The sequence below is a fragment of the Panthera tigris genome, chromosome B1 (genome assembly GCF_018350195.1).
Source record: "Panthera tigris isolate Pti1 chromosome B1, P.tigris_Pti1_mat1.1, whole genome shotgun sequence".
In the NCBI taxonomy this organism is placed as follows: domain Eukaryota; kingdom Metazoa; phylum Chordata; class Mammalia; order Carnivora; family Felidae; genus Panthera; species Panthera tigris.
This window is the reverse complement of record NC_056663.1, coordinates 84,719,637-84,744,046: the sequence shown is the minus strand read 5'-3', so window position 1 is coordinate 84,744,046 and position 24,410 is coordinate 84,719,637. Positions and strand designations below refer to the sequence as shown.

The window sequence follows — 24,410 nt, the reverse complement described above, 5'->3', positions numbered from 1 at the left end:
TTCATCAATCACCCAGCCCAAAATGTCATTTAGTCCACCATCTATATTCAGACACCAATTTCTAGAAGCTTTTCTGAAATCTCGAGACCATTGTTACCAGCCTTATTAACATCCCCTAAAAATCAGTGTCTCTTATACACACTCTTCAGTACAGTTAGCACATTTTTAAATTTTTTTTTCTAATGTTTATTTATTTTTGAGACAGAGCATGAGTGGGGGAAAGACAGGGAGAGAGGGAGACATGGAATCTGAAACATGCTCCAGGCTCCGAGCTGTCAGCACAGAGCCTGACACGGGGCTAGAATTCACGAACCGTGAGATCATGACCTGAGCTGAAGTCGGACACTCAACCGACTGAGCCACCCAGGCACCCCAGCACAATTACTTTCTAAAGCAGAGCTCTGACAATGTCTACTTAAAAGCCTTTAATGGTTTCCCATCACCTATAAGAAACGGCCAATGTCCTCAGCACTCTTCCTGTCTCAAACTAGTTTTTTGTCTCATCTCAGCATAAGACCACTTACTTGTCCCTCTGGTTCATTCACCTTCTCTCAATAATCACACAAATGGTTTCCTTTGCTTAACGTGCTCGCATCTTTACTTTCCTCACAATTCTGCTTATTTTCAAATATCACTTTCTCTATAAAATCTCCCTCAAATCTCTAGGTGACTTAATCGTTCCTGGGGGCTCCTCTAGTACTCTGTTCACACTAATATCATACATCAAACTCCACCTGTTTGTCAGAAAGTAATCTGCTTTCGGAAAAAAAAGTGGTATGTTGTTCTTGGTATAGCCAAGATTTAATACACCTGCAATAGTAGGTGCTCAATTAACAGCCACTAAGTAAATATGTAAACACAGCAAAAAATGCTTTCTAATTAAGATGTGAATTTGAGTCCTACTTTCGCTAGAACTCAAACTCTGAGCTTCAATTCCTTGCCCTGTAGGCTGAGATAAAGTATCTTTTCCATCTGTGAAGTACTAAGAATAAATGAAATCAAAAAGAAGTACTATGGTAGATACAATTATATTAAGTATGATCCAAGAGTATAATCTTTTAATGTTTGTTCTTTCACCTGAAACATATGAAAGGTTAAGAAGAGATTCTATACAGGGACGCCTGGGTGGCTCAGTCGGTTCAGTGTCCAACTCTTGGTTTCAGCTCAAGTCATGGTCTTGCAGTTTGTGGGATCAGGCCCCACGTTGGGCTCTACTCTGACAGTGCGGAGCCTGCTTGGGATTCCCTCCCTCTTTCTCTGCCCTCCCTTCACCCCCACTCACAAGAGCACACACAGGCTCTGCTTCAAAATAAACTTTTTTTAATTAAAAAAAAAAAAAGAGGATTCTACAGCCAATACCCAAATTGGGGATGAATATAAACACAATGAAGAATAGGTTTATTTTATCTGTCACAGCATTTGGTGTTTCTGGAAATCAAAGTTAACAAATTAATGTAATCTGTCCAGCGTTAGGATACTAGGTATTAGCAAGTAAAGAGAGATTATAAAATACAGGCTTCTGATAAAACTGACATGAGTCCTAGTACCACAGATAACTTTGCTGTCTTATTAGCAAGTGTTATCATATTTATATGTATAAATGCTTTACATATATCAACCCTTTAATTCTTGTAAGAATCCCATGAAACAGAACCAATTATTCCCATTTTACATGCAAGGAAACTGAAGCAGGAGTCAGTTAACTTGTCCCAGGTAGCAAAGCTATTAGGAGGCAGAACTGGGATCTGTGTCTGTGCAGACGGGTTCTAGTCTGGCTCTAACCAGAAATCCATGTAGCCCGTCTAAATAATGATGTGACAGGCCAGCACAATGCCTGACCCACAGTAAATTCTTGAAAAATGTTTGTTTCCTTTTGTACGTAATGGTGCTCAAGTGACGAGGACCCACGTAACCGTCATGAGGGCTGCGACATCATCTCCTGACAATACTCTCCTGCCATATGGGCTCCATGAAAAGGGGATTGTCTGTATCATGTATTACCCTCCCTACTACACGAATAGAATTTTTGAGAAAACTAGAAGAGATCAAACCATTTTAACTAGCTAGTAATTCATCCATTCAAATGGGATATATTTTATTCTTTCATTGAATCATTAAAATGTCACTACCCTGGGCTGAGGCAAAGACAGACAGCTCACCAGGTCTGTTCTTTCAGCTCTCCTGGCCGTCTTTTGACAAATCCCAACACATCAATTACATCTTCTATTACAGCCAGCACGGTTCACTTTGTATTAACTGGATTTCCTTCTTCCTCCCCTCTCGGTGAGTTGTTACGGTTCCCTCTTAGCATACAATTCATGGAGGAATGGTGTGAGACCGTGCTCTCCACACAGAGCTCACATCTCTGCAGTGCTCTTGGCCTGTGCCTGCTTCAGACCCGGGGAGTCCATTTGATTACAACTGCTGGGGCAGACCAGTCTTCTGCAGAGTTCTTGCAACTGGGTTAATTCTTACATGCCCTAGTTGGTACCAGCATGCTGTTAGCTGCTGTGTTAAGAATATTCTTCTAGTTTTAATACGGACTCTTTTAAAACAAATTCCATGTGTCTCCACGGTCACAAGGATTCTTAGATTACATACTGGTGCATTATCAATATTTCATAATCCTATATTTAATAATTTAAAGGTTCTACGCTAAGTGCTTTACACTCAAAAATTCTCACAACAAAGTTATGACATAGTAAAGTTCAGTTCTATGAAGACTTTTTGTTACATTTTAATATCTCTGAAATCAGGATGCTTCTTCTAATCAATACCATGTCAAAGTGGTGATACGGTTTTTTCTCAGTGTACAAAAGACATTTTTACATCTTAACATCAGTGGTATTTTAGATTCAACAAAATTTACTAAGTACCATCTTGATTGCCATTTTAGAGTTGAATACACAGAGGCTCAACATGTTCAAGGATTTGCCCAAGATTCACTGTATTTACATAGCAAGCTACATAAACATATTTGCATGTCAATAGAAGGAACTCGATCTTCTTTTTAGCAGTTAATTGCAGCATGAAGACAGAAAACCCATCCCATCACATGTGCCCCACAGCTCAGGCTCTGGAATTTCACTGGCACTCAAGACCAGTTGTGCCACTAAACTAAGAGTGTGATTTAGGGCCTGTTGCCTAAACTTAATCATCTCATCTGTCATCCAAGTAAGCTAACCCCAGAGGGCTTCTGAGACGATTAAGTGAGATAACCTATGTAAAAGTTCACAGCACAATGAGAGATGCTTGGTGGTCAATGAGTGGAAGTGATAATTTCATAAAGTAAGGGGGGAAAAAGGAACTAATTAGGTCTGCTTTGCTCTTTACCCCCAGCCCAATTTTATTCCAAGTAATAGGATACAATTACCATGACTCTGTTCCTATCATCTCAAGCACATTTTGTATGGGATAAATTCTAGTTCCAAACTTAGAGAGGTCTGCTGCCCATTCTAGCCAGTGCTCTGCGCTCATTTCAGTTCTATACATCGTTCTGAGCATGTGCTTTGAATAAGGTCCTGTCCTTTGTGCTAGGTGTTATGAAGGAAGCAAGGGTGTAGAAGTAGAATTACCCTGCCCTCCGGTCACTCCAAATCTAATGATGGGGATACACAAACGTAAGATTCATGATAAAACACGGCAAATACTTTAAAACATGTACAGATGAAAAGTCTACCTGAGAACGTGTAAGGAAGAGTTCACATCTAAAAGGGAGCAGGAATTGCCTCAGCAAAGGGGAAGCATTTAAGACAGGCCTTGGGGGCAAGACAACAGATGGCAGATCCTACGGGAATCCTAGGAACAGAAATGTATAAGCAAAAACAAGAAGGCTGATTTCTTTTTCTACCTATTATGAGCAGACAGTAACAGAATAACCCTTCCATTAACAACAACAGATTTTTTTCTTTTTTTTTAATTAGGGGCACCTGGGTGGCTCAGTCGGTTGAGCATCCAACTCTTGATTTCCGCTCAGGTCATGATCTCATGGTTTGGGAGATGGAACCCCACGTCTGGCTTTGCACTGACAGTGCAGAGCCTTCTTGGAAGTCAGTCAGTCTCTTTCTTTCTCTCTCTCTCTCTCTCTCTCTCTCTGTCTCTCCCCCCCCCCCCCAGCACCTCCCCTGCTTGCTGACTCACTCTCTCAAAAACAAAAAAACAAAAAAATCAAATAACAATTTAAGATGAGAGTAACCAAAGCAACAAGAACATGAGGGTCCAACAGCCTAGGAAGAAAGAAAATACACAGAAGGGAGCTCTACATTTGCTGCCTTTTTCCCACTTAGGGAAGTTTGTGAAATCAGATCTCAAATCCTAGTGACCAAGCAGAAAACAGCAGCCTAGGACTTGCTGCAATCTTACAAGTTGAGGGAGGGGGAGGAAAAAAAAAAAATCAAAGTTCAAGGATAACTAAGTTGCCAGGACTTGAGAGATCAAGGACCAGGGATAAAAAGGAACCATACCTAAAACATTCTGCATGCAATTTCCTCCTGAGGTCTCTGATGACTCCTGAGCTGCTCATTATCAGAGGAACATGCTTTGAAACCAATCAGAAAGCAACTGTTCAGAGGCTAAAAAGCCAATCAGCTATTTTGGCAATCTCAGGGTAGCAGAGAGCAAAATCTACTCTTCTGGATCCACTGAGAAAGAGATTATCTGGTAAGTAACCTGAAGGGCCATGCCCTAGGAGTAAGAACAGACCAGAGGGGCACCTGGGTGGCTCATTCAATTGAGTGTCCGACTTCAGCTCAGGTCACGATCTCATGGTTTGTGAGTTCAAGCCCTGTATTATGCTCTCTGTCGTCAGCCTGTCAGCACACAGAGAACTTCAGATCCTCTGTTCCCCTCTCTCTGCCCCTCCTCTGCTTGTGCTCTCGCAAAAATAAATAAATAAATATCAAAAAAAAAAAAAAAAACCAATCAGAAATGAACCAGCTCACAAAACCTATTATGTACAGAGGTTATAGGGCCAAAGATACCAATAGCACCAAGGTAGAAGATTCTGATCCAGAAGAAGTGGTCCCTAAGTGGTATTTCACAGACACCATCCAAGGCAGTTTCCCTCCCAACTACACTTATTCTCTGCTGTGTGGTCTCCAGTAAGGCAAACTCTTAGGGTCTCGTGGTTTTCATTGATAAAAAGTATGAGTTAATCATTTTATCAATAAAATAAAATGATCAATGTTGATATCTAAAATCTCTTGGTGAAGGCCTATTTCTATTTTGTGGTTAGTTAAAAAATAATAGAAGACCTGGGTAATTTTGATAATACAGACGAAAAAAACTACAAACCCACTGACCAACAGGCAGATAGAAGCTCACATTAGAAGAGCCTTTTCGGCCTGCTTGCACCTGGGGAGATTTGTGTACAAGGTAAAACTATGTGTGTCTGTGAAGAAAAGCAGATTTTAGGAGTACTCTTACCAATAAGAACCTTACAAGTAGAATATACTAGGAATTAGTTAAAATAAGCGAAAAAAGAACACTAAAAATAGACAAGTGAGTTACTGAGCATGAAGAACCACAAACCTAATTAAAGAAAATCTTATTTAAAATCAAGGGTGTAGCAATTTAATGAGAAAGCAAAACTGTTCTGGGACTACATGAATTAGACATCATCCAGAACCAATTAAAATGTTACACTATAGACTATATTCACACACACATATACACACACACTTTTAAAAATCTCATAATGACAGGAAGCACCATTCTTTTATTTTGACCTTGAAATATTTTTCTGGCAAATGGGATTTGGTATTGGTTTGCAAATGTTAAGAGTAATTACAAACTTAGGAAAATCACAGTTGGATAAATGTGAAGAGAATGATTTGTTTATGAAACTAAAAATAACATTCTGTGGCAGAAATTTGCAGAGACCCTTTTACTTTAATAGCATTAGCAGACAGGGGCTTGACGCAATTCTCTAAGAACAGCATCGTGTTTAATCGAATAAATCCCTAGAACTAGAACTATTCTTTACCAAATTTACAGACAAGGACTATAATATACCAAAGACATTACCACATCCACAGGGGACAGGACTTGACTTGTGGAACAATTAAATCCCTAGTAATTTATACCTTATAACTTCAATAAGAAATATTTCTTGTGCAACCAAAGAACCACACGCTGCAGATATGCAATGAATTTAACAATGGCAGATTAAGTTTCCCAATTTTTATGGGAAACAGTGTTTCTCTACAGTTTATCATCTGTGAAGAAATTTTTCCCCTGATAAAAAAGTACACTGACACAAAAATTAGTAGAAAGTCAAAGAAATCCTATACACCTCACAATACAGTTGAAATTTATATAGATCTGGATTAAATACCAGCTTTGCTTTTGTCCATCTGTGACTCTGGGCAAGTTTCCAAAAACATAGGGTCTGTGAAAGAAGTAAAGTCTGAAAGACATCTACTGCCAGTGTTAGAGTGTCATGTGTTCAGAACAAGCTCTAATATTTATTCAATCTCACAACGATTTGCAGAGTTCCTCTAATGAACAAGGTGACATTTCATAGAGAAGCCTGGAACCGGAAGAGGTGATTTGCAGAAAGGATGTCTGGTCTTATTCAAGAAAGGAGAGAATTTTTCTCAGTGGTCTTCCAGGGGAAGAGAAGTTGGGGCACGTGAGAAAGAGCACAGTGGCTATTTACAATGGCCATGTGGCTGCCGATGGGCTCCTCGGCTATTGTCTAGCCACCTCGCTTGCAGCACTTGACAGGTCAGTGCTCCGCAGGCCCTGACCCCCTGGGGAACTGGTGTCAGGCCTGCTGAATGGCCCTAAGCTCATGAATACCAAGGCCCAGTCCGACTTTGTCCATCACAGAGTTGCTGGACAACAAAGCACTGGCAAGTGGAAAGGATTGTGTCACACCTACTTGCCTCTGAATCCTGCTGCCCCATCACCCTGGCAATTGAACAAACGTTTTAGATGATCCTGGTTCCCATTGCTTTCCTGCCTTTTGGTGAAGATGAAGCGAATGATCCTGGTTCCTTCTGTCTTAGGTTTTTCTCAGCCTGGAGTACAGTTAAAGAACAGCAAACACCATACACTGTGGAAGACTTGCTACCTGGTGTGGAGATAGAAGCTTACTCAAACTGCCTGTCAGCTACAAAAAGGAAACATGTCCGTTCACCCGAAATTCCCACTCCCTGAAAAGGATGGACCGAATCTGGGGCTGAGACCCACCCAGAAGCACAGGACAGTGGAATGAATGCTGACAGCGACCACTCCCCCTACCAATCAGTCTCCCTTGTGACAGCATATCTTTTCTAGAAATATGGTGGTGACAATTAGGCCAAACAAGGTAATGGCCTATTTCAGGACTATTGTTCCTTTGAAAAATGTCAAAGGAATCAAATCTATCAATCAGTCAAGGGCCAGAGTTTGAGCTGTTGTTTTCTCATTCAAGTTGTTCTGGTGGTAAATGTGATGAGATGCGAACAGGAAACACAACAGAATAGATTTGCATGAGTCAATGAACTGCAATTGTTTTAGCATAACAGTGACAGCATGCACTGTGTTCCAATATCTTAACCTACTCAAATTTCATTTTAATGCCAAAATATCACTTATTCTGAAATGCACAAAATGTACTTTAGTAATTATGTGCCATCTTTTCAAAGACTAAATATAAAAATAACAAGCAGGCTCATGGCTATGCTATGGTTCAAAATGCTTCTAAGGTTCTAATTAGCTTCACTAAAGAAAATGGCTTTTCCCCCCCTCTTACCCATAAGGTAATGTCTTTTCCACAATATGACTAAATTAATAAAACTCAAAAGTCTTCATGAGTAATAAGCTAAGATATACTTAATTTAGTATCTCGGCAGAAATGGGAGAAAGTTGATTAGTTTCAGACAGCAGTAAGCCAAATTACAAGAGTCAAAGAGAATAAGACTTTCTAACTTAGAAGAATCGAGTTTTAATTAGGTGAATGGTTTTTCAAGACGGTTGGAAAGGTCGACAGGATGAAAGAGACTAAAAACTTTTAATCTACAGAACTCGGTTTGCATGTAATAAAGCATCACTTCGTGTTTTTTCTGAGCATGGCCCTATGAGAAGGACACTTACCTCTCCTGTGCAGGTTTAGTGTTTGCCAAGGTGAGCCTTATAAGATGCTGATTATTTCCTTTAAATGCTTGGTATAAAGGCCAGGTACCTCTCACCAGGTGAATGGCATCAAGATGGGTCATGATTGAGCAGATTAGCTAATATTACCACTGATGGGGAATCATTCAAGAAACCTGTGTTTACCAGTGCAAGGGGCTGGAGGCACAAAGCACTCTCACTCAGGAATCTCAGTCTAGCAGGAGAGACAGTCAGGTAAGGAATTAATCTCAGTAAAATGGGATCAGTTTCATGTAACAAATGCAGTTATGAAAAGAATAAAGAACAAAGTAATGATACAGTATGTGTTTTCCACAGAAAATGAACTATTAAACTGATAGGGATAATATTACCTAATTGCTTCAAACTTTATGCATATAGTTCTTAAGAACTAAAAAGTAAAGGCACACAAATACATAGGAAATAAAATTCATTCTAGAGCAAACCTCAAATGCTACAACAATTGCTTTAACAAAGTCCTCTTACTCAATTTCAGAGAAAACTTGAGATTTTTCTCATAGTGCTCTCATTGCCCAAGAGGTCACAATCTGGCCTATCTCACTGGTCATTTGTCATTTCCTTCATTTGCAGAAATCCTGACATCCTTCTTCCTGCCCCCTTAACTTTAGATTCTTCTGTAATGAAGTAGAGTGTATGCAGAGAGACAGATTAAAAAACTATACAGGTAGCATTTACCATCGACCTATAGGATGTCCTTGTGGTAACACTCAGGTTCCCTTGAAGTACCCTATCTACCAGATGCCCAACTCCTCGTAAAAACACCCAGGCAACACTATGTCCAGGTACTTCTTCCAGATTTCTTGTATTTCGTAATAGCTGACTTCAAAGGACATTTCTATTCCATGATCTGTAAAAAGAGCCCTTGCAGACCTCCAAAGCAAAGCTCCTCAAAACAGAGAAACACTTGTTTGTAGGTGTTGGGGACCAGGCAACCAGGTGCCCTTAGATACACTGGTAGGATTATAGAAGATTTCAGAAAATAGTGACTGGCTTCCTGCTCCAGACCCTCCAACATTCCTGACTGGAGGCCAAATGAAAAAGGCCCTTTCCATTTGCTGAGCAATGGAAATAGGGGAGCAAATGAATAGGGAAAGGATGGTTCCCTGAGCCCCCTAGGAGGCACCTCATCAAGGGTTAAGTTCAAGTTAGGCAGTAGATGAATCCCCTTAGCACAGGCCCAGCAGGAATAGTTCTGTGCATAGGATAAGAAATGAGGTTTTTAATGTCTCAACTTAAATCTTACATTCAATGTAAGGCAAATAAGGTGTATGTAATCTAGTCATTACTTCATCCATTAAGTGATCAATGCACCTGAAAACTATGGATGGGTACGGATGCCTAGGTGGCTCAGCTGGTTAAGCGTCTGACTTCAGCTCAGGTCATGATCTCACGGTTTGTGAGTTTGAGCCCTGCATTGGGCTCTGTGCTGACAGCTCAGAACCTGGACCTGCTTCAGATTCTGTGTCTCCCTCTCTCTCTGCCCCTCCCACACTCATGCTCTGGCTCTCAAAAATGAATAAATGTTAAAAATGTTTTTAAAAATATGGATGGGTACATACTCTACCTTTCATTTATCTGCTCATTTTCAAAAGACATTTACTGGATGTCTTTAATGTTCCAGGCTCCAGGAATACAGCAGTTAAGACCAGACCCTTGCCTTTGTGGAGCTTATGTCCTCACAGGGGAGATAAACAGTAATCAATTAATGAATGAATAGAACAATTTCAAATGATGATAAATGCTATGAAGAAAAATAAGGGAGAATAAAGGAGGAGAGAATGAGTAACAGTAAATAAAACAACCCCCCCCCACCCCCACCACAAAACTTTATGTGGCCAAGGAAAACTCTTGATAAAGGGAACGACTGAGCAGGGTCCGTTGATATGAAGGAATGAGCCATGTAAAAATCTGGAGGAAATCCACAAAAAATTGAGCGTGGTGACTGGTAACTCTCCCTGCCCATTTGAGTGATTAAATCCCATGAGTCTAGCGCTACCACATTGGACTTTGCTGAAAGCTATTCCCCTCAGGGTACAGGTGACAGACGAGCAACCTGCATTTAAAAAATAATTTTGTTGGGGTGCCCGGATGGTTCAGTTGGTTAGTCGTCTGACTTCAGCTCAGGTCGTGATCTCATGGTCTGTGGGTTCAAGCCCCACGTTGGGCTCTGCGCTGACCACTCAGAGCCTGGAGCCTGCTTCAGATTCTGTGTCTCTCTCTCTTTCTCTGAGCCTCCCCCACTCATGCTCTCTCTCTCTCAAAAATAAACATTAAAACAAAATTAAAAAAGAATTTGGTTAAATAAGGGGGAACCAGATACAAATCTACCAGATATTCCTGTTTAGAGGTCATTCTCACATATTTCAGAAGCACACAGAGATGTTTCATAAAGAGATTTGCTATATAAATAGATAATAATTATATCAAAAAAGCTGAAGGGTCAGGGTGCCTGGGTGGCTCAGTCGGTTAAGCAGCTGACTTCGGCTCAGGTCATGATCTCACGGTCCGTGAGTTCGAGCCCCACATCGGGCTCTGTGCTGACAGCTCAGAGCCTGGAGCCTGTTTCAGATTCTGTGTCTCCCTCTCTCTGACCCTTCCCCGTTCATGCTTTGTCTCTGTCTCAAAAATAAATAAACGTTAAAAAAAAAATTTAAAAAAAAAAGCTGAAGGAAAGAGCATTTGAAAGGCCCCAAGGTGGCAGGAAGTTGGGCATGTCTGAGGACCAGAAAGAGGGGCGAGGAAAGAGTGAGGGGAAATGTGGCTGGAACAGAGGCTTGGACAGCAGGCAGGGGCCACACCAGACCCTGAGGGTGACAGCAAGACCTCTGACCTGGTTCCAAGTATGATACGCAGCCCCTGGGAGATCTGAGCAAGGGAGTGATGTCCTTTGATTTTTAAAAATTCATTCTGTCTGCTGGATGGGGAACAGATTGCAGGGAGCAGGAACGGAAGCAGGAGCGACGGCAGTCCAGGCCGAGAGCAGGATAGTTGGGATTCAGCTGGTGAGAATACGAGGTGGGAAGGCTGGAGTCCGAGTCGCAACGTATTTCTTTTGACAATAATCTGAGCTAACACTACATGCTCACGGTGGCTACTCTGTTGTGTAAGTTCACAACAGTTCTGATGGATAAACACACGAGGCTCATTCACAGGTGAAGACTCAAAGGCTTTAGGTTAATCACTTGCTTCCTGAGAGTCCAAGCCCTGTCTGCCCTGCGAGACTCTTAGGTCTTGACAGCATCTTTTCCACTGTGCTCAAATCCCACAAACCTCTATCACTCTCACCAATCAGAGGACTTCACATTTCTATCTCCATACCTATGATTCTTTATGTCTCCCTAGGCAAGTGACTGTCAGGGTTCAGACCCAGGCCGGCCGTGTACCAGAATGGTCTTTCCCACCACCACCCTGTGCTGCCTCCCAAACTGGGTAATAACAATGATGACGTGCCAAATGGGGTACTTCCTACTCGGTAAAAAATACCATGGTATCTCTACCTCTAATCCCAGAAGCCTATAATCAAGATAATGAACATTAAGGGACACTTGGGTGGCTCAGTCGGTTAAGCATCTGACTTCGGCTCAGGTCATGATCTCACGGTTCACGAGGTCAAGTCTCATGTTGGGCTCTGTGCTGACAGCTCAGAGCCTGGAGCCTGTTTCACATTCTGTGTCTCCCTCTTTCTCTGCCCCTCCCCCACTTGCATGCTTCTCTGTCTCTCTCTCTCCCCCTCCCTCCCACTCCCTCTCTCCCCCTCAAAATAAACATTAAAAAAAAAAGATAATGAACATTTAGCACATCAATGAAATTTCACCCAACTTAATTGTCTAATCATTTCTGACTCATTTTTGTACTCTTTTTGACTATTACAGAAGTTTGTGTGCTTTCTTGTACTTGCTGTATTTGCCATCTGTTTGTGTTCTTGCTGGTCTCCAAAAGCTGGTAATTATTTGTGAATCACTAACTCATGTCTTGAAATAATACTTACTGTACACACCCTCATAGTTTTAATCACTATAATCCTGAAATTTTAAAAATTCTCATGTGGAATTCAGATATTGTCAAAGGAAAAAAAGTCACTATATCTTTAAATTATTAAGAACTAGGTGGGGCCGCCTGGGTGGCGCAGTTAAACGTCCAACTCTTGATCTCGGCTCAGGTCATGATCTCACAGTCGTAAGATCAAGCCTTGCCTCAAGCTCTGGGGCCAACAGCGTGAAGCCTACTTGGGATTCTCTCTCTGCCCCTCCTTCACTCGTGCTTTCTTTTTCAAAATAAACAGACTTAAAAAAAAAAAAACAACTATGAAATATAAGAACTCAAGGAGGACTTTAGATCCACCCAGTGAGGTGGCTGTCAACCCTGGCTGCACATTAGCCTCATCCGGAGAGTCCTCTGCCCACCTGACCAATTACATCAGAATTTCTGCAGGTAGGACCTGAGCATCTAGAGTTTTTAAACTCCCCAGGTGATTCTAATGTGCAGCCAGAGTGGAGAATCACTGATCTAAACCAAGTCCCCCTCCAGGAGCCTCCTGCTCCTCACTTTCAATTGAAAGAAAACGAGAGCCGGGGAGGGGAGGCGACTTGCCATTGGTAAAGCCAATGTGAGGTAGAACCACAAATGAAACCTGCGTCTCCAAACACACTTTCCAATTTGCATTTCACATCCGCAAGACATAGATAAATGTAAGGGAACAGAGGGGTTCCGCTAATTGCCATCCTGATGACTCTATTACCCAAGCTTCATTTCTTCTGATTCTCTACCTTTGGTGTCTTGCCCCAGCTGCCAAACTAGTCTAGCTTGGAGAAAAGCTATGCTACAAGACTAGTAGCTCCAATGATTGACAGAGGTTCTTTCTCCTTCAACAGAGCCTACTAGTGAGTGAGCACACCTCTAAAGACCACAAAATGGGTTGCCAAAGACCTTGCTTTACAGCCACACAGGAGAAGCCTTTGACTAATTAGTCCCATATTCAGGAACTTGACCTAAGAAAGTAACCATGGACATGCACCCATTTTTAGGTACACAAGGATGTTTACGGTAGCATTGTTTATATAGGGGGAAAGTGGGATCATCATAGAAATATTGTGGAAACAAAGAAATTTCAAAATGTACCCTTAAATTTTAAAAAGCCACAAAATACGTAATATATCCCCAGTTCAGTAAAAGTAAATATGTATCCACATAGTGGAAAAAAAAAAGTGGTTGGGTTAAGGGTGGTTTTTGTTATCTTCCCTCTTTTTAAATGTTCCATATTTTCAAGTTTTTCTATAAGGCATATGTCTCTCATTTAAAAGAAGAGAAAAAGATATGTGTTTTCTAAAACAGCAGGACAAGAAACACATGTACAGAATTGTATTTGCAACTTATTTTTGAGACCCTTCTGCTTATGTCTTTTTTCCCTTTACACCAAGGACATGAACCAGGCACCTACTTCCTGCCACATTCTACATGCAGGATAAACATTTCAGTGGGAGAATCAAATTAGAATCTCCCTGACTTCCCTTATGTAAGTCAAAAGCTAAGAAAAATGTTAGTGTCACAGAATATTTCTTCATGACATGAGAGACCAATGCATTGACACAGTCCATCTTTCCAGTCTCCGGGTTATTTAACAGATCTTAACAATATTTACTAAGCATTTTCCACGCACCAGGGACTCTTCTAGGCTTTGGGAACTCTGTGATGAACAAAAGATGTCTAAAAGCCCTGCTTCCTGTGGGTCTTATATTCCGGGGGAGGAGACAGACAACAAACATGTTAATGAGAAGTAAAATGAAGCAGAGAGAGAGGTAGGGAGTGTGGAGGATGGTGAGTGGGGGAGGGGTGCTGCTACTTTAAATAGAGTAGCTAGGGAGTGCCTTCGTGGTGAGGTCACATTAGAGAAGGGATCTGAGAGAGGCAGCCAGTCTGGTGGGTATCTGGGAGGAAAAACATTTCCAGCAGCTTCCTGGTAAATAAAGGAGAAAACATCTATCCTATTCCACTATTCTTTGGGTCATCTGTAGTTACATTCCAGATGTAGGTTTAGTTAGTTCATAGCTACAGAATGGCCACATGAATATCTTCTGTGGAAAGGGGGGACCAAAGGAAAAAATTAAAGGAGAAAAAAAAAAAGGCATTTGTGCATGTCAGCTCTTGGGAAAATCTCAAATCTTTGCCTTTTCAGTAATGCTTAAGTGGACTATGTAAAAAGCCATTTATGATGGAGAAATACCAGGTCGAATTGGTTATAAAACATTTCCTGGATCTTACCTAAAATATGTATTCCATGTACTCATTATATATCTTTGCCAAGGGAAAGGACATGCATGAGCCATATATTTAATACAAAATTATTTCTAAAAATCTTTAACCTATATTATGAAATATTCACATATTTAATATCAAAAAAAGCTAACAGTCTAATGCATAAGCCTTAACTTTATGACAAATGATGCTTATTTCTACTGAAAAAGTTTTTCTAAATACCACTTATATATTATGGAATAGACAAAAAATTTTTAAGAAACTTACAGAAATCAATTTATCACCAAAACTTTTGAAGTAAAAGAAATTCAACCTTCCTGTCACAGAAAAATAAGGACTAGAAACATAATCATAAAATACTTTGACTCCAATCCATAAGCCACACTTCAGTTGAACTGTCAAGTGAATGATCCTTCAGAGTTTAAAATAAAAACTTACATTATACTTATAGACAAGGTTTCCATTGAACAGAACCACCATAATTGTAGCTTAGTGGAGAACAATCACACAGCACAAGGCGGCCTTTTTTCCTCTGGGTTTTATGTTCCCAACCAAATCCTTAAAAGCGGAGATCATCTGAATAGGATTTGAATTTCATTTTAACTCAAATTTAGCATCTCTCAATTTACATGATCAACTGCGCTGAATTCCAGCATCACTTCAACTCACGCAGCAGTAAGTGAAGATCCTCTTTAGAGTGTATACAAGGCAAAGCATCTCCTCTAGGGATAAACTGAAGATTTTCAGGGGCTATCAAGATATTAAATTCCTCATATACTAAGTTTTAGGTCCAGAAATGCAATGACAACGGCTAATGTCCTTTTCAAAAGTGGAGGCTGGGTCCTAGACAAATTAACATCCCATCAGAAGCATAATTCCTCCTTTCTATAAAACTAGGAAGCGAAGTTAAAAAGTCCCAGGTTCTTTCTAAATCTTTCCAGATTTTGCGGTCATAAATTCCTTCCTTTTTGAGAAGCCTGGGGACTTTTAAGAACAGAGACATCAGGAGAGAGAAGGATGGAATTCTTACGAAAGGCTGGAAGGGTAGAAGGTAAGATTCCTTCCAAATCCCCCAGATTGGTCTTTCTATGACCCAAACTAGTAAACAAGTCATACGGTCTCTTGAAATGCCCAGGCCATATTAGGTTACACTGCCAAGAATGTTATCTAACTCTGACACTGAATTATGGCTTTTAATAACAGAGTCTGGAATTCCTGGCTCTTGGATGTCTGGCTGCCACTAGAGAGACCAGTGAAGAGGTAGTTTAGTGCCGAATAAATAAGTATATAAATACTAAATGGGGAGGGTGAGATGGTTTGGCCCGGGAGATTAAGACCAAGCGTAAATGATATTTTTCTCTTAAGATGCATACAGAGAAGCTAAGTGGAAAACTGAGGCTCAAGGGTTTCTTAAATTTCCAAATGATAGAGAATCATGAGTGCTTGGGCTCCAGAAGACCCTTAAGGCATCACCCAGTGGAAGCCTGTGCGTGACTCTCGCACTCAGCAACTCCACAGCACCCTCGTTCAGTTTCAATCTGAACACAAGAGAAAGCTTCACCTCCCAAGGAAGCCTCTCCCCTTTATGAACGGTTCTTCTATCCTTGTGAACACTTCCCTTTACTAGAAAAAGTCGGCTTTCTGTAATTTCTCACTGACCCTGGTTTGACTCCATAAAGCTGGGGCCCCAAATACAATGGCCTTGGGCTTGAGGCAGGGGCAAAATAAGTGGCACAGGCCAGGAGCCAGACCATAAGAGATGGGGCCGGGCCAACTAACCAGCACACTGCCCATATCAATGGCCAGCCACTCTCTGCTCCAGCTGCCTGTTGCCATGTGGGACACGGGTCCCTGCGGTCAGTTTTTGTGATGAAGAAAAGGCAGAAATCTGGATTTTAGTAGAAACAGCTTGATTTCTGAATATATAAGGAAGTATGGAGTTCAAACAGCTCTTAGATATCAACTAATCCAAACCTCTCATTTTACAGAGAGAGAAAACGGAGGTCCAGAATAGAAAAAGTGACTGACCCAAAGCCAGTTACTCAGAGGGATATCTGGAGGAGGAGAGCCCTAAGCAGAAGGTCCCGTCTATCTCATCACAAAAATCCAGTGTGTGAGTCAACAGGGCATTCAGCCTATAGACTTGTTAGAGTATTCTGAAGAACTCACTTTAGATCATTTCCTGTATGCATTAAATCATAGTTTTTACAGTGTCCTTTCAAATTGAGAGAGAATACAGAGCAGTAGTTGCAAGCACAGACTTGGGAGACAGACTACTCAGGTTTGCAAGCCTGGTTCCACCACCTGCCACCTTCATGGCCAAGTTACCTCTCGTATCTAGGTCCTCAGTTCCTCTAGGTCTCAGTACGTCAGGGTAATAATAGTACCCATCTAAGCGTTGTTGTAAGAATTAAATGAGCTAATACACATAAGGTTCCTATGACATGCCTGACACAAAATAGGCACTACATGGCCAATATTATCACTTCTCACTTGATCTTAGCCAAAAGGCCGAGAAGCGATAATATTATCACTTCTCAAAGAGAGAACCACAATATACTAAAGAAAAGAGTCAATGCAAACATACCAATTAAAGGAAAATGTAAAACACATTCTAGAAAATTATGAGTCCCATAAAAAAGTAATTATAGCAGCTAGTTCTTTTAAAGAGGTTAAGGCAAAGGTAGACTTTACCAATTAAAATAACGGCCACAAATGTAGCAAGAACCCATGAATTAAAACTCTTAGGGGTGCCTGAATGGCTCGGTCAGTTGAGCAGCGGACTTCGGCTGGGGTCATGATCTTGTGGTTTGTGAGTTCAAGACCCACATCAGGCTCGCCGCTGTCAGCACAGAGTCAACTTAGGATCCTCTGTCTCCCTCTCTTTCTGCCCCTCCCCTGCTTGTGCTCTCTCGAAAATAAACATTAAAAACAAATTAAAAAATAAAACTCTTAGCACACACTGACACAAGAAAGTGTCAGTAAACCTCCTGTTTTCTCCTCCCACATTGGACAAGTGCTAGAATACATGGGATAGATCTCATCCTGGGCTCCTCCTCACCAAGCTGAGCTTACCCTCTAACCAGCTTAAGCACCTTTTCCACTCCTCCATCTCTAAGTACTATTAGGGACCAAGTCCCTCAAAAGTTCTTCCATTCAGATAGATGTTTAGTTTTCTCATTTCCCTCTGTCTGCACACTAGCAAAGGACAAAGACAGTAAATACACGCTCTTAAGAAAGGAAAAAAAAAAAATGAATCATTCCTACAATGTCACAACCCAGTCACAAACTGTCTCCATACACATAGATCTACCCTGTTGACCATACAGGTCCCTGCTAGGATGAGATTACAATTTAAGCCAAGACAAAGCACAAATGCAACAGGAGAATCCTTAAATGTTCAACAACCAACAGAGGGAGGTAGAACACTCTGTCTCCAATCCCAGAAGCCAGACAGGAACCAGCACAACTGCTCTGGTCTTCAAAGCATGGGAGGGTCAATAAAGAGCTCTTCCCCAGGGCCGCTATGGCCTCAGTGCAGCCTAGAGTTCTTTTGATCCAGTTTATGGATAAGCGTATCAGTGTATACAGTGCTTCTAAGGGTTAATATTTATTGACTTCTATGTGCCAGCTACAGATGTAAGCATGGTCCCATCTGTAAAGGAAATATCCAGTATAAGCAAATATACAGAAAGTAGATTAGTCATTGCCTAGGGCTGGGGGTCTGGAGAGGAAAGAGGAGTAACTGCTAATGCACACAGGGTTTCTTTTTGGAATTAGTGGTGAGGGTTGTACAACTCTCAGCAGAGTAAAAGCCATTAAATTGCATACTTTAAATGTGCGAATTGTAAATGAATTCTTTCTCAATAAAGCAGTCATATTTTTCAAAAAGATTTGCAAAAACCAGTTACACAGTAAAAGTACTAGTGTATTCAAGGAGAATCTGTGTCTTTGTGAATGAGAAACCATAATTGCAGAAGTGGCAGAAACCCAAAATTATTTCAGCAAGAAAAGAAAAAAAAATCAGAAAGAAGTTTATATGGAAAGGGTAACTGACTATTTAACTGAATTTCAAGACAGTGGGTATGTCGGGATCATGTCACTCCAAATGCATACATATTACATGATAGGTGGTGTAACTAGATTCTGACTTTCTCACCTAAAGTTAGCAGTTCCAAAAATAAAGGATTTAGAGGAGAGGTGAGATTAAAAAAAAAAAAATCATGCAAAGTCTGATGTTAGCTTTTTGGAGACTCTGAATTTAAAAGTTTACAAATGTAAGGATCCTCTGGATCCTTAGGAAGACGGATCCACATCTAAAATGTATAACATTTCCTAAGATGAATTTAGAAATAGGACTCCAACTTAAATAGAAAAAAGTAAAGCCTTCAAGTTCTGGAGCTGAGGGAAAGACAGGGACAGACAGATCAGTGATGGCATCTCAGCGTTTGAAACTCAGGAAACATATTTAAGAGGAAAGTGAAGGGTTTGCCAAGCTGCACAGTCATGTATCTCCTTATAATGAGACTTTAGCAAAAATCAATGCTATCTCTGACTGAAGTGTCTCCTAATGTGGCAATATGTCAAATGATAATATAGAAGTTTCATAGCTATTAGCAAATACAGTGTTAACACATTTTTGGAAACAGCATAATGAAACTAGAGAATTTTGTTTACATTTTCTAGCCTTTAACTTTCAAACTATTACTAAACCCTTTATTCCCACTATGTTTATGCTTATGTCCCACTAAGCATCATTTGTATGGAAAATCAGCTTTCTTTAAGAACAGGCAAGTCATCAATTGATCCAATGTGTTGGCAGTTCTGGAAAACCTTTTTAGACAGGAACAAATGATGGCTTCTTTGAACAGAAAGAGGCAAGTTTAACATTTCATGCATATGCATAGAGAAACATTTAAAGAACCCCGAAAATTAGCTAACAATCTTTTTGGAATTTACAGAACAACAACAACAACAAAACCCTCCTCACAACCCCTCAAATCAAGGTTTAAATATTAAATGTTTATTTAAAGATACTTTATGTGACCTAAAGTGATCTTCCATAGTCCTCCAAATCCCTGAATATCATAAAGCTTAAGTAGTGCTCCTAGGACTCAATGTTGGGGTACAATCTGTTCCACCACAAAACTGTTGAGCTCAAGAAAACATATCAATTGCTCCCAAATGCTCTATCATAGCTTTTCTAAAAAGTGAACTGCCTCTCTTCTTCGTTAATTAAGGGACTGCATTTTCTTGCCTATGTGTTAAAAGCACTGAACTTTCCCCACTCCACCTGTTTGTGTTAAGGTTGACAAGTTCCTTGTTGAAGACAGCTGGTGTTGATTACCAGGGACAGACCAATTCTATACTTCATTAACAGGTAATACAGCTCTCAGAATAAAACCTTGTCCCCAAGAATGCACCGCTGCCCCCCCAACAATACAGCCAAAGCTTGGTATTCCATTTCAGTAGCATAACTGTTTATTAAAACCTGGCTTTTAAAGAAAATGACATTTTTGATTACACAACTGTCAGAAAATGCATCTGTCATTTCTATTTCCTCCCCCTCCTTGGGGATGCCACAGCCTCAGCCCAGGAACCCCTCTGGGGAAGGAGGGCCCAACTCAAGGAGGCCAGACTGCTAAAAGTAGCTGATTATGCTGACAAGGCTGGAGAGGACTTTTTTTTTTTTTTCTTTTGGTTCCTACCTCGGAAGCACTGGCATGTCAGGCCTAAGGGTAAATAAATACGAGTTTGGGGGCAGTAATCTATTTCTAGCCCTGGCACCCTGCAATCATTAAGAAAAGCTTATTCTTTCTACCCTGAAATCGCCTCATTCTTGCCGGAAAGAAAATCTTCAGCATATTTAACCTCCCACTCAGGCAAAGGATAATGAAATACTGGAAAAGTAGGCATAACTTTATGGCCACCATGCTCTTCTTGGCAGGTTGAGGATTATTTACCATCGTGTCTCCCTGTCAGCTTCTCCGACTGCCACAGAGCACAGGACTTTTATTATTATTTATGATGTACGTCAACCCAGCAGGGGGGAAACTCTTAATCTCCCAGAGCTGAAACCTGACTTGAAGGAGCAAGTTAGCGGCGGTGAGCTGCCAGCACCAGTAACCCTACCCACCGCCTGACACAGAAACGCCTGCATCAGTAGTATACCTGATGCACACACGGGTGCAGAGCTGAGTTATCAGATCTGCTGGTTCCAAACAGGTGCGGGGCAGGTCCACAACTGAGGACAATACGTGAGCCCTGCCCCCAAACTTCACCTTCCAGATCCTTCTCGGAAGTTAGCCCACCTCAGCTAACCCACGTCCGACACTTGTCTAATCCGAACACACTCTCCGGTCTTGGTCCTCCTTCCCCCGCGATCCGATTAGTCCTCCATTCTTTGTAAACCCCCTCGAAGTAACGCAAAGCAAAACTTAATAGGTCCGAGGAACAGAGATGCGTCTTCCACGCAGACCTCCCAGAAAGGAGCTAGAAGGCGGGCGCTGGATCCTTCTCGGAGCCTCCATCCCCTGGGGCTCCCCTCCCCCCCGCCCGCGTCCGCCGCGCACCCGCCCGGGCCACTTACCTGCATGGGACATGGTGATGGTCTCGTTGGTGTTGGAGCCCACGTTAAAGATGACCACCGCGGAGGCGTTCTGCAGGAAGGCGTTCCGGATCTTATCCTTGTACGTGCAGTTGCCCTTGGGGATGAGGGCTATCCAGTTCTTGCCGTGGGCCGGGGCGGCGAACTTGGTGTTGGGGTCGCAGGCGAGGCGGTCGTGGGCCGAGCTAGCCATGACCACCTCCCCGCGCGCGTCCTGCTTGGGCGAGTGCTCCCCATAGCGCCCGCACTCAGTCTTCTCGGTGTGCAGCTCAGTGCCGCCGCCGCCCGCCACTCCGGGCCCGGGGTCCGGCGCGGGCTCCGCGTAGGTGATGTTCACGAAGGCGGTGTACCATTCCTCCTTCTCAGCCACGGTAAAGTCCAGGCAGAGCAGATGCACGAAACAAAAGGAAAGCAGCCATGTTGAGAGAGCCAGACTGCGGCACGCTTGGATGAGAGACATTGCCATCTTTATCCGCCGGGGCCCCCTCCCCGCCCCCCGTCCCTCCCCCCGCCCCGTCCCTCCTCCCCGGCCCCGGCCAAAGCCGGGCCGGCGGCCTCTCCTCCTCCTCCTCCTGCTCACTCCCGGGCCCGCGGGCCCGCGGCCGGGACGCGCAGCCGCCGCGGGGGCCGGATTCCGAGCGCGGGGATGGCGCCGGCCCCTTCCCCTTTCAGCTGGAGCTTGGCGGTAGCATTTCGCTTCACGGGTGCTGGAGGGGCGCGGGTGGAGGAGGCGCTTGGGCTTGCGGAGGAGTCCAGCTGCCGAGTGTCCAGCTCCTTGGCCCGGCTTCTGCTTCTCTCATAGGGGTGGCAGGGGCCCCAAGAGCGTGCGGGGAGGCGGCTCCGCGCGCTCCGGCCCCGGCGGGGGCGGGCGCGGCTTCTCAAAGCCCGGGGTGCTGCCGAGGGTGTCCCGGCCGCCGCCGCTGAGCGCTCGGGCGAGCGGATCCCGCTGCCGGCTCGGCGGTCGCTTTCTGCCGCGTGCCGGGTCCCTCGAGCTGTGGGCGCTGCGCTCCTCGCTCCGCCGGGTGGCCACACCGGGGACACACTTGCCGGTGGAGGGGAACCTGGGGGCAGTGGGAGAGAAGACAGAGGGGAGAACGCGGTCTGTGTGTGTGTCTGTATATGTTTGTGTGTGTGTATAATGTGTGCGTGCAAGGAGGAGCTTAGTGTGATGTCAAAGATTCTGGGCTCCGCTTGCCACGCTCCCTCGGTCTCTCTTGATGGGCAGCAGCGACCCCTGCCGGGTCTCAAATTCAACGCGATCTTTGATTTGGTCCAGGTGGAGGCAAAGGGGGAAGCGACCCCTTGACGTTTGAGTACAGGAACGACTTCCTGCGCGTTAAGTATAGCCAAAGAAGGCGCCTCTCGTAAACAGCCTTAGCGTTTGCAGGAAGAGCCGAAGTGAGCTCCCTAATTATCCATCCTAGGTCTAAAGGGTAGGGCAAGTTGGTAGCGAGGACTTAACAACATCACACCGGGGCTATCTTAGGGCCGTGACTACCAAATAGAAGTGTGTATCAGCATCACGTGGGGCCTGTTGAAACGGAGACTGATGGGCCCTGCCACGGAATTTTCGATTCACTAAATCTGGGTTAGGGCTCCAGAATACACCTTTCTGACAAGTTGCCGGGGGAGGCCAATGCTGCTGGTCTAGGGACCACTCTATTGGAGTAAAGGCAAGTGTTTCTTTCCTCCCATCTGGAAGCAAACAGGTGACACGCTTTCTTATAGAACGGGTGTTTTCTGTATAAGAAACTGGGTGAGCTATTTCTCCACTGTGGTTATTTGGGGTGTCGTGACTGGTAGCACAGGACTAACAAAGTCAGCAGGCAAGGAAGGTTTCTTTGGGTTATTATTATTTATGGTGTGTTCTCCAGGTATATGTAGAGATCACAACTAGTCAGGGGAGACCACAGCCCCTTTAGAAGAATGTTCTCAAAACTGACACAGCACAGCCCCTTATCATTTCAGTGTTCGGATGGTTGTTCTACTTTAACAGTTTCCTTGACTTGAGGTACCTGCTGTAGAAAACTACATAATATATGTTATGGTTCTCAGTCACTCGCATTAAACGTCCCACCTGGAGTTCTTTCAGAGAACTCAGGACTCAGTGATAAAAACCAACGTCCACCTTTTCCATAAGACCTTAGCATGTTTACAGCTTTCTGTTAATAACAGTCCTCCAGCACAACTTCTCTTTTCCCAGAAGCAGTACAAACAGCTGGTGGCTGTTTGGGAGAGCAAGGAGCCCCAGCTATACCAAATTAGAAGCAGGCACAAGGAGATCTACTTAGACGAATTTGTCTCTATGGTATTTGATGTGCTGGTTTTGTGTGTTTTCCTGACTTGCTCATTTTAGAAAATAGGATTCTAGGCAATTGGGACAGTGCTTTTTATAGTACCTAATGCCAAGGAGGCAGGCATGGAGATTGCCTGGCTGTTGGTCCCTGAACCACCAGAGATCTGAGGGAACAGTCCATTGGCTGAAAACTCCCAGCTAGTTTCTGTACAGATGCCTTAGCAAACCAAGGTGGTTCCCCAAACCTTTTTATCTCTTAGCAGTTTTTCTCCAGCCACAACACTTGGAGAATCTGTATCGTTAAGAATGCATGACTACAGCTTATCCTTTCTTTCTCTTAGAAAAGTTAGAACCTGAAGAGATGACAGGGTCAAGGAGGCAGCATCCTGGCTGGGAAATTGATTAATTACAGGAGCAGTGGGCAAATAAGTAAAATATTGAATATAATGGGAGACAGGTTTCTTAGTGTTGGAAAAAATTTTACAAATCTGGAAAGAAAGGAAACTCTGAAGAACCCTGAGGCATTGGATTAGATTAAAAGTAGGTGTGAAATCACATACGTATACACCATAGCTCTCTTCATTCAGAGGCTAGAAGCAATGGTTACATCAAGTGGCCAACAGATCTTGGTTTCCTCCAGTAAAAGGAACCAGGGCTTGAGCTGGGAAAGTCCAGAGTAAGTCTGGAACTCTTACAGGGCAGTGCTCAAAGCATGATGGGAACATGCCAAAAGGACATATGAGCCAGCTGGATGGAGCTCCCACTGGCCAAATCTGGGACAAATTGAGTGTCAAAATAAAGAATGATAGTAACTGATTATAACCTGTTGGATAAAACAGGAATCTATGAATCTGTGTTAATATAAATTAATCAATAAATATTGATAGAATAAATAAATATACGGGGAGAAGAGACAGCTCTTCCTTATGGCTGACTTCGAGCTATTAAGATTGATGAAAATTGAAAGTCACCATTCAGTAGTGTTGATTAATTCAGTCTGGAGTTTTTTTTAATGTTTATTTATTTTTGAGAGACAGAGACAAAGTGCGAGTAAGGGAGGGGCAGAGAAAGAGGGAGACACAGAATCTGAAGCAGGCTCCAGGCTCTGAGCTGTCAGCA

At 42.8% G+C, this 24,410-nt stretch overlaps 1 protein-coding gene across 1 annotated transcript in view; it reads right to left on the bottom strand.

Moving 5' to 3' along the window:
* Nucleotides 1-21,461, bottom strand: part of RNF150 (ring finger protein 150) — a 252,332-nt gene extending 230,871 nt beyond the window's left edge. Inside the window, exon 1 of the mRNA XM_007091820.3 lies at nt 20,978-21,461. Within this exon, the coding sequence (XP_007091882.2) occupies nt 20,978-21,461 (484 nt within the window). The remainder of the gene's footprint in view (nt 1-20,977) is intronic.
* Nucleotides 21,462-24,410: the final 2,949 nt, after the last annotated feature.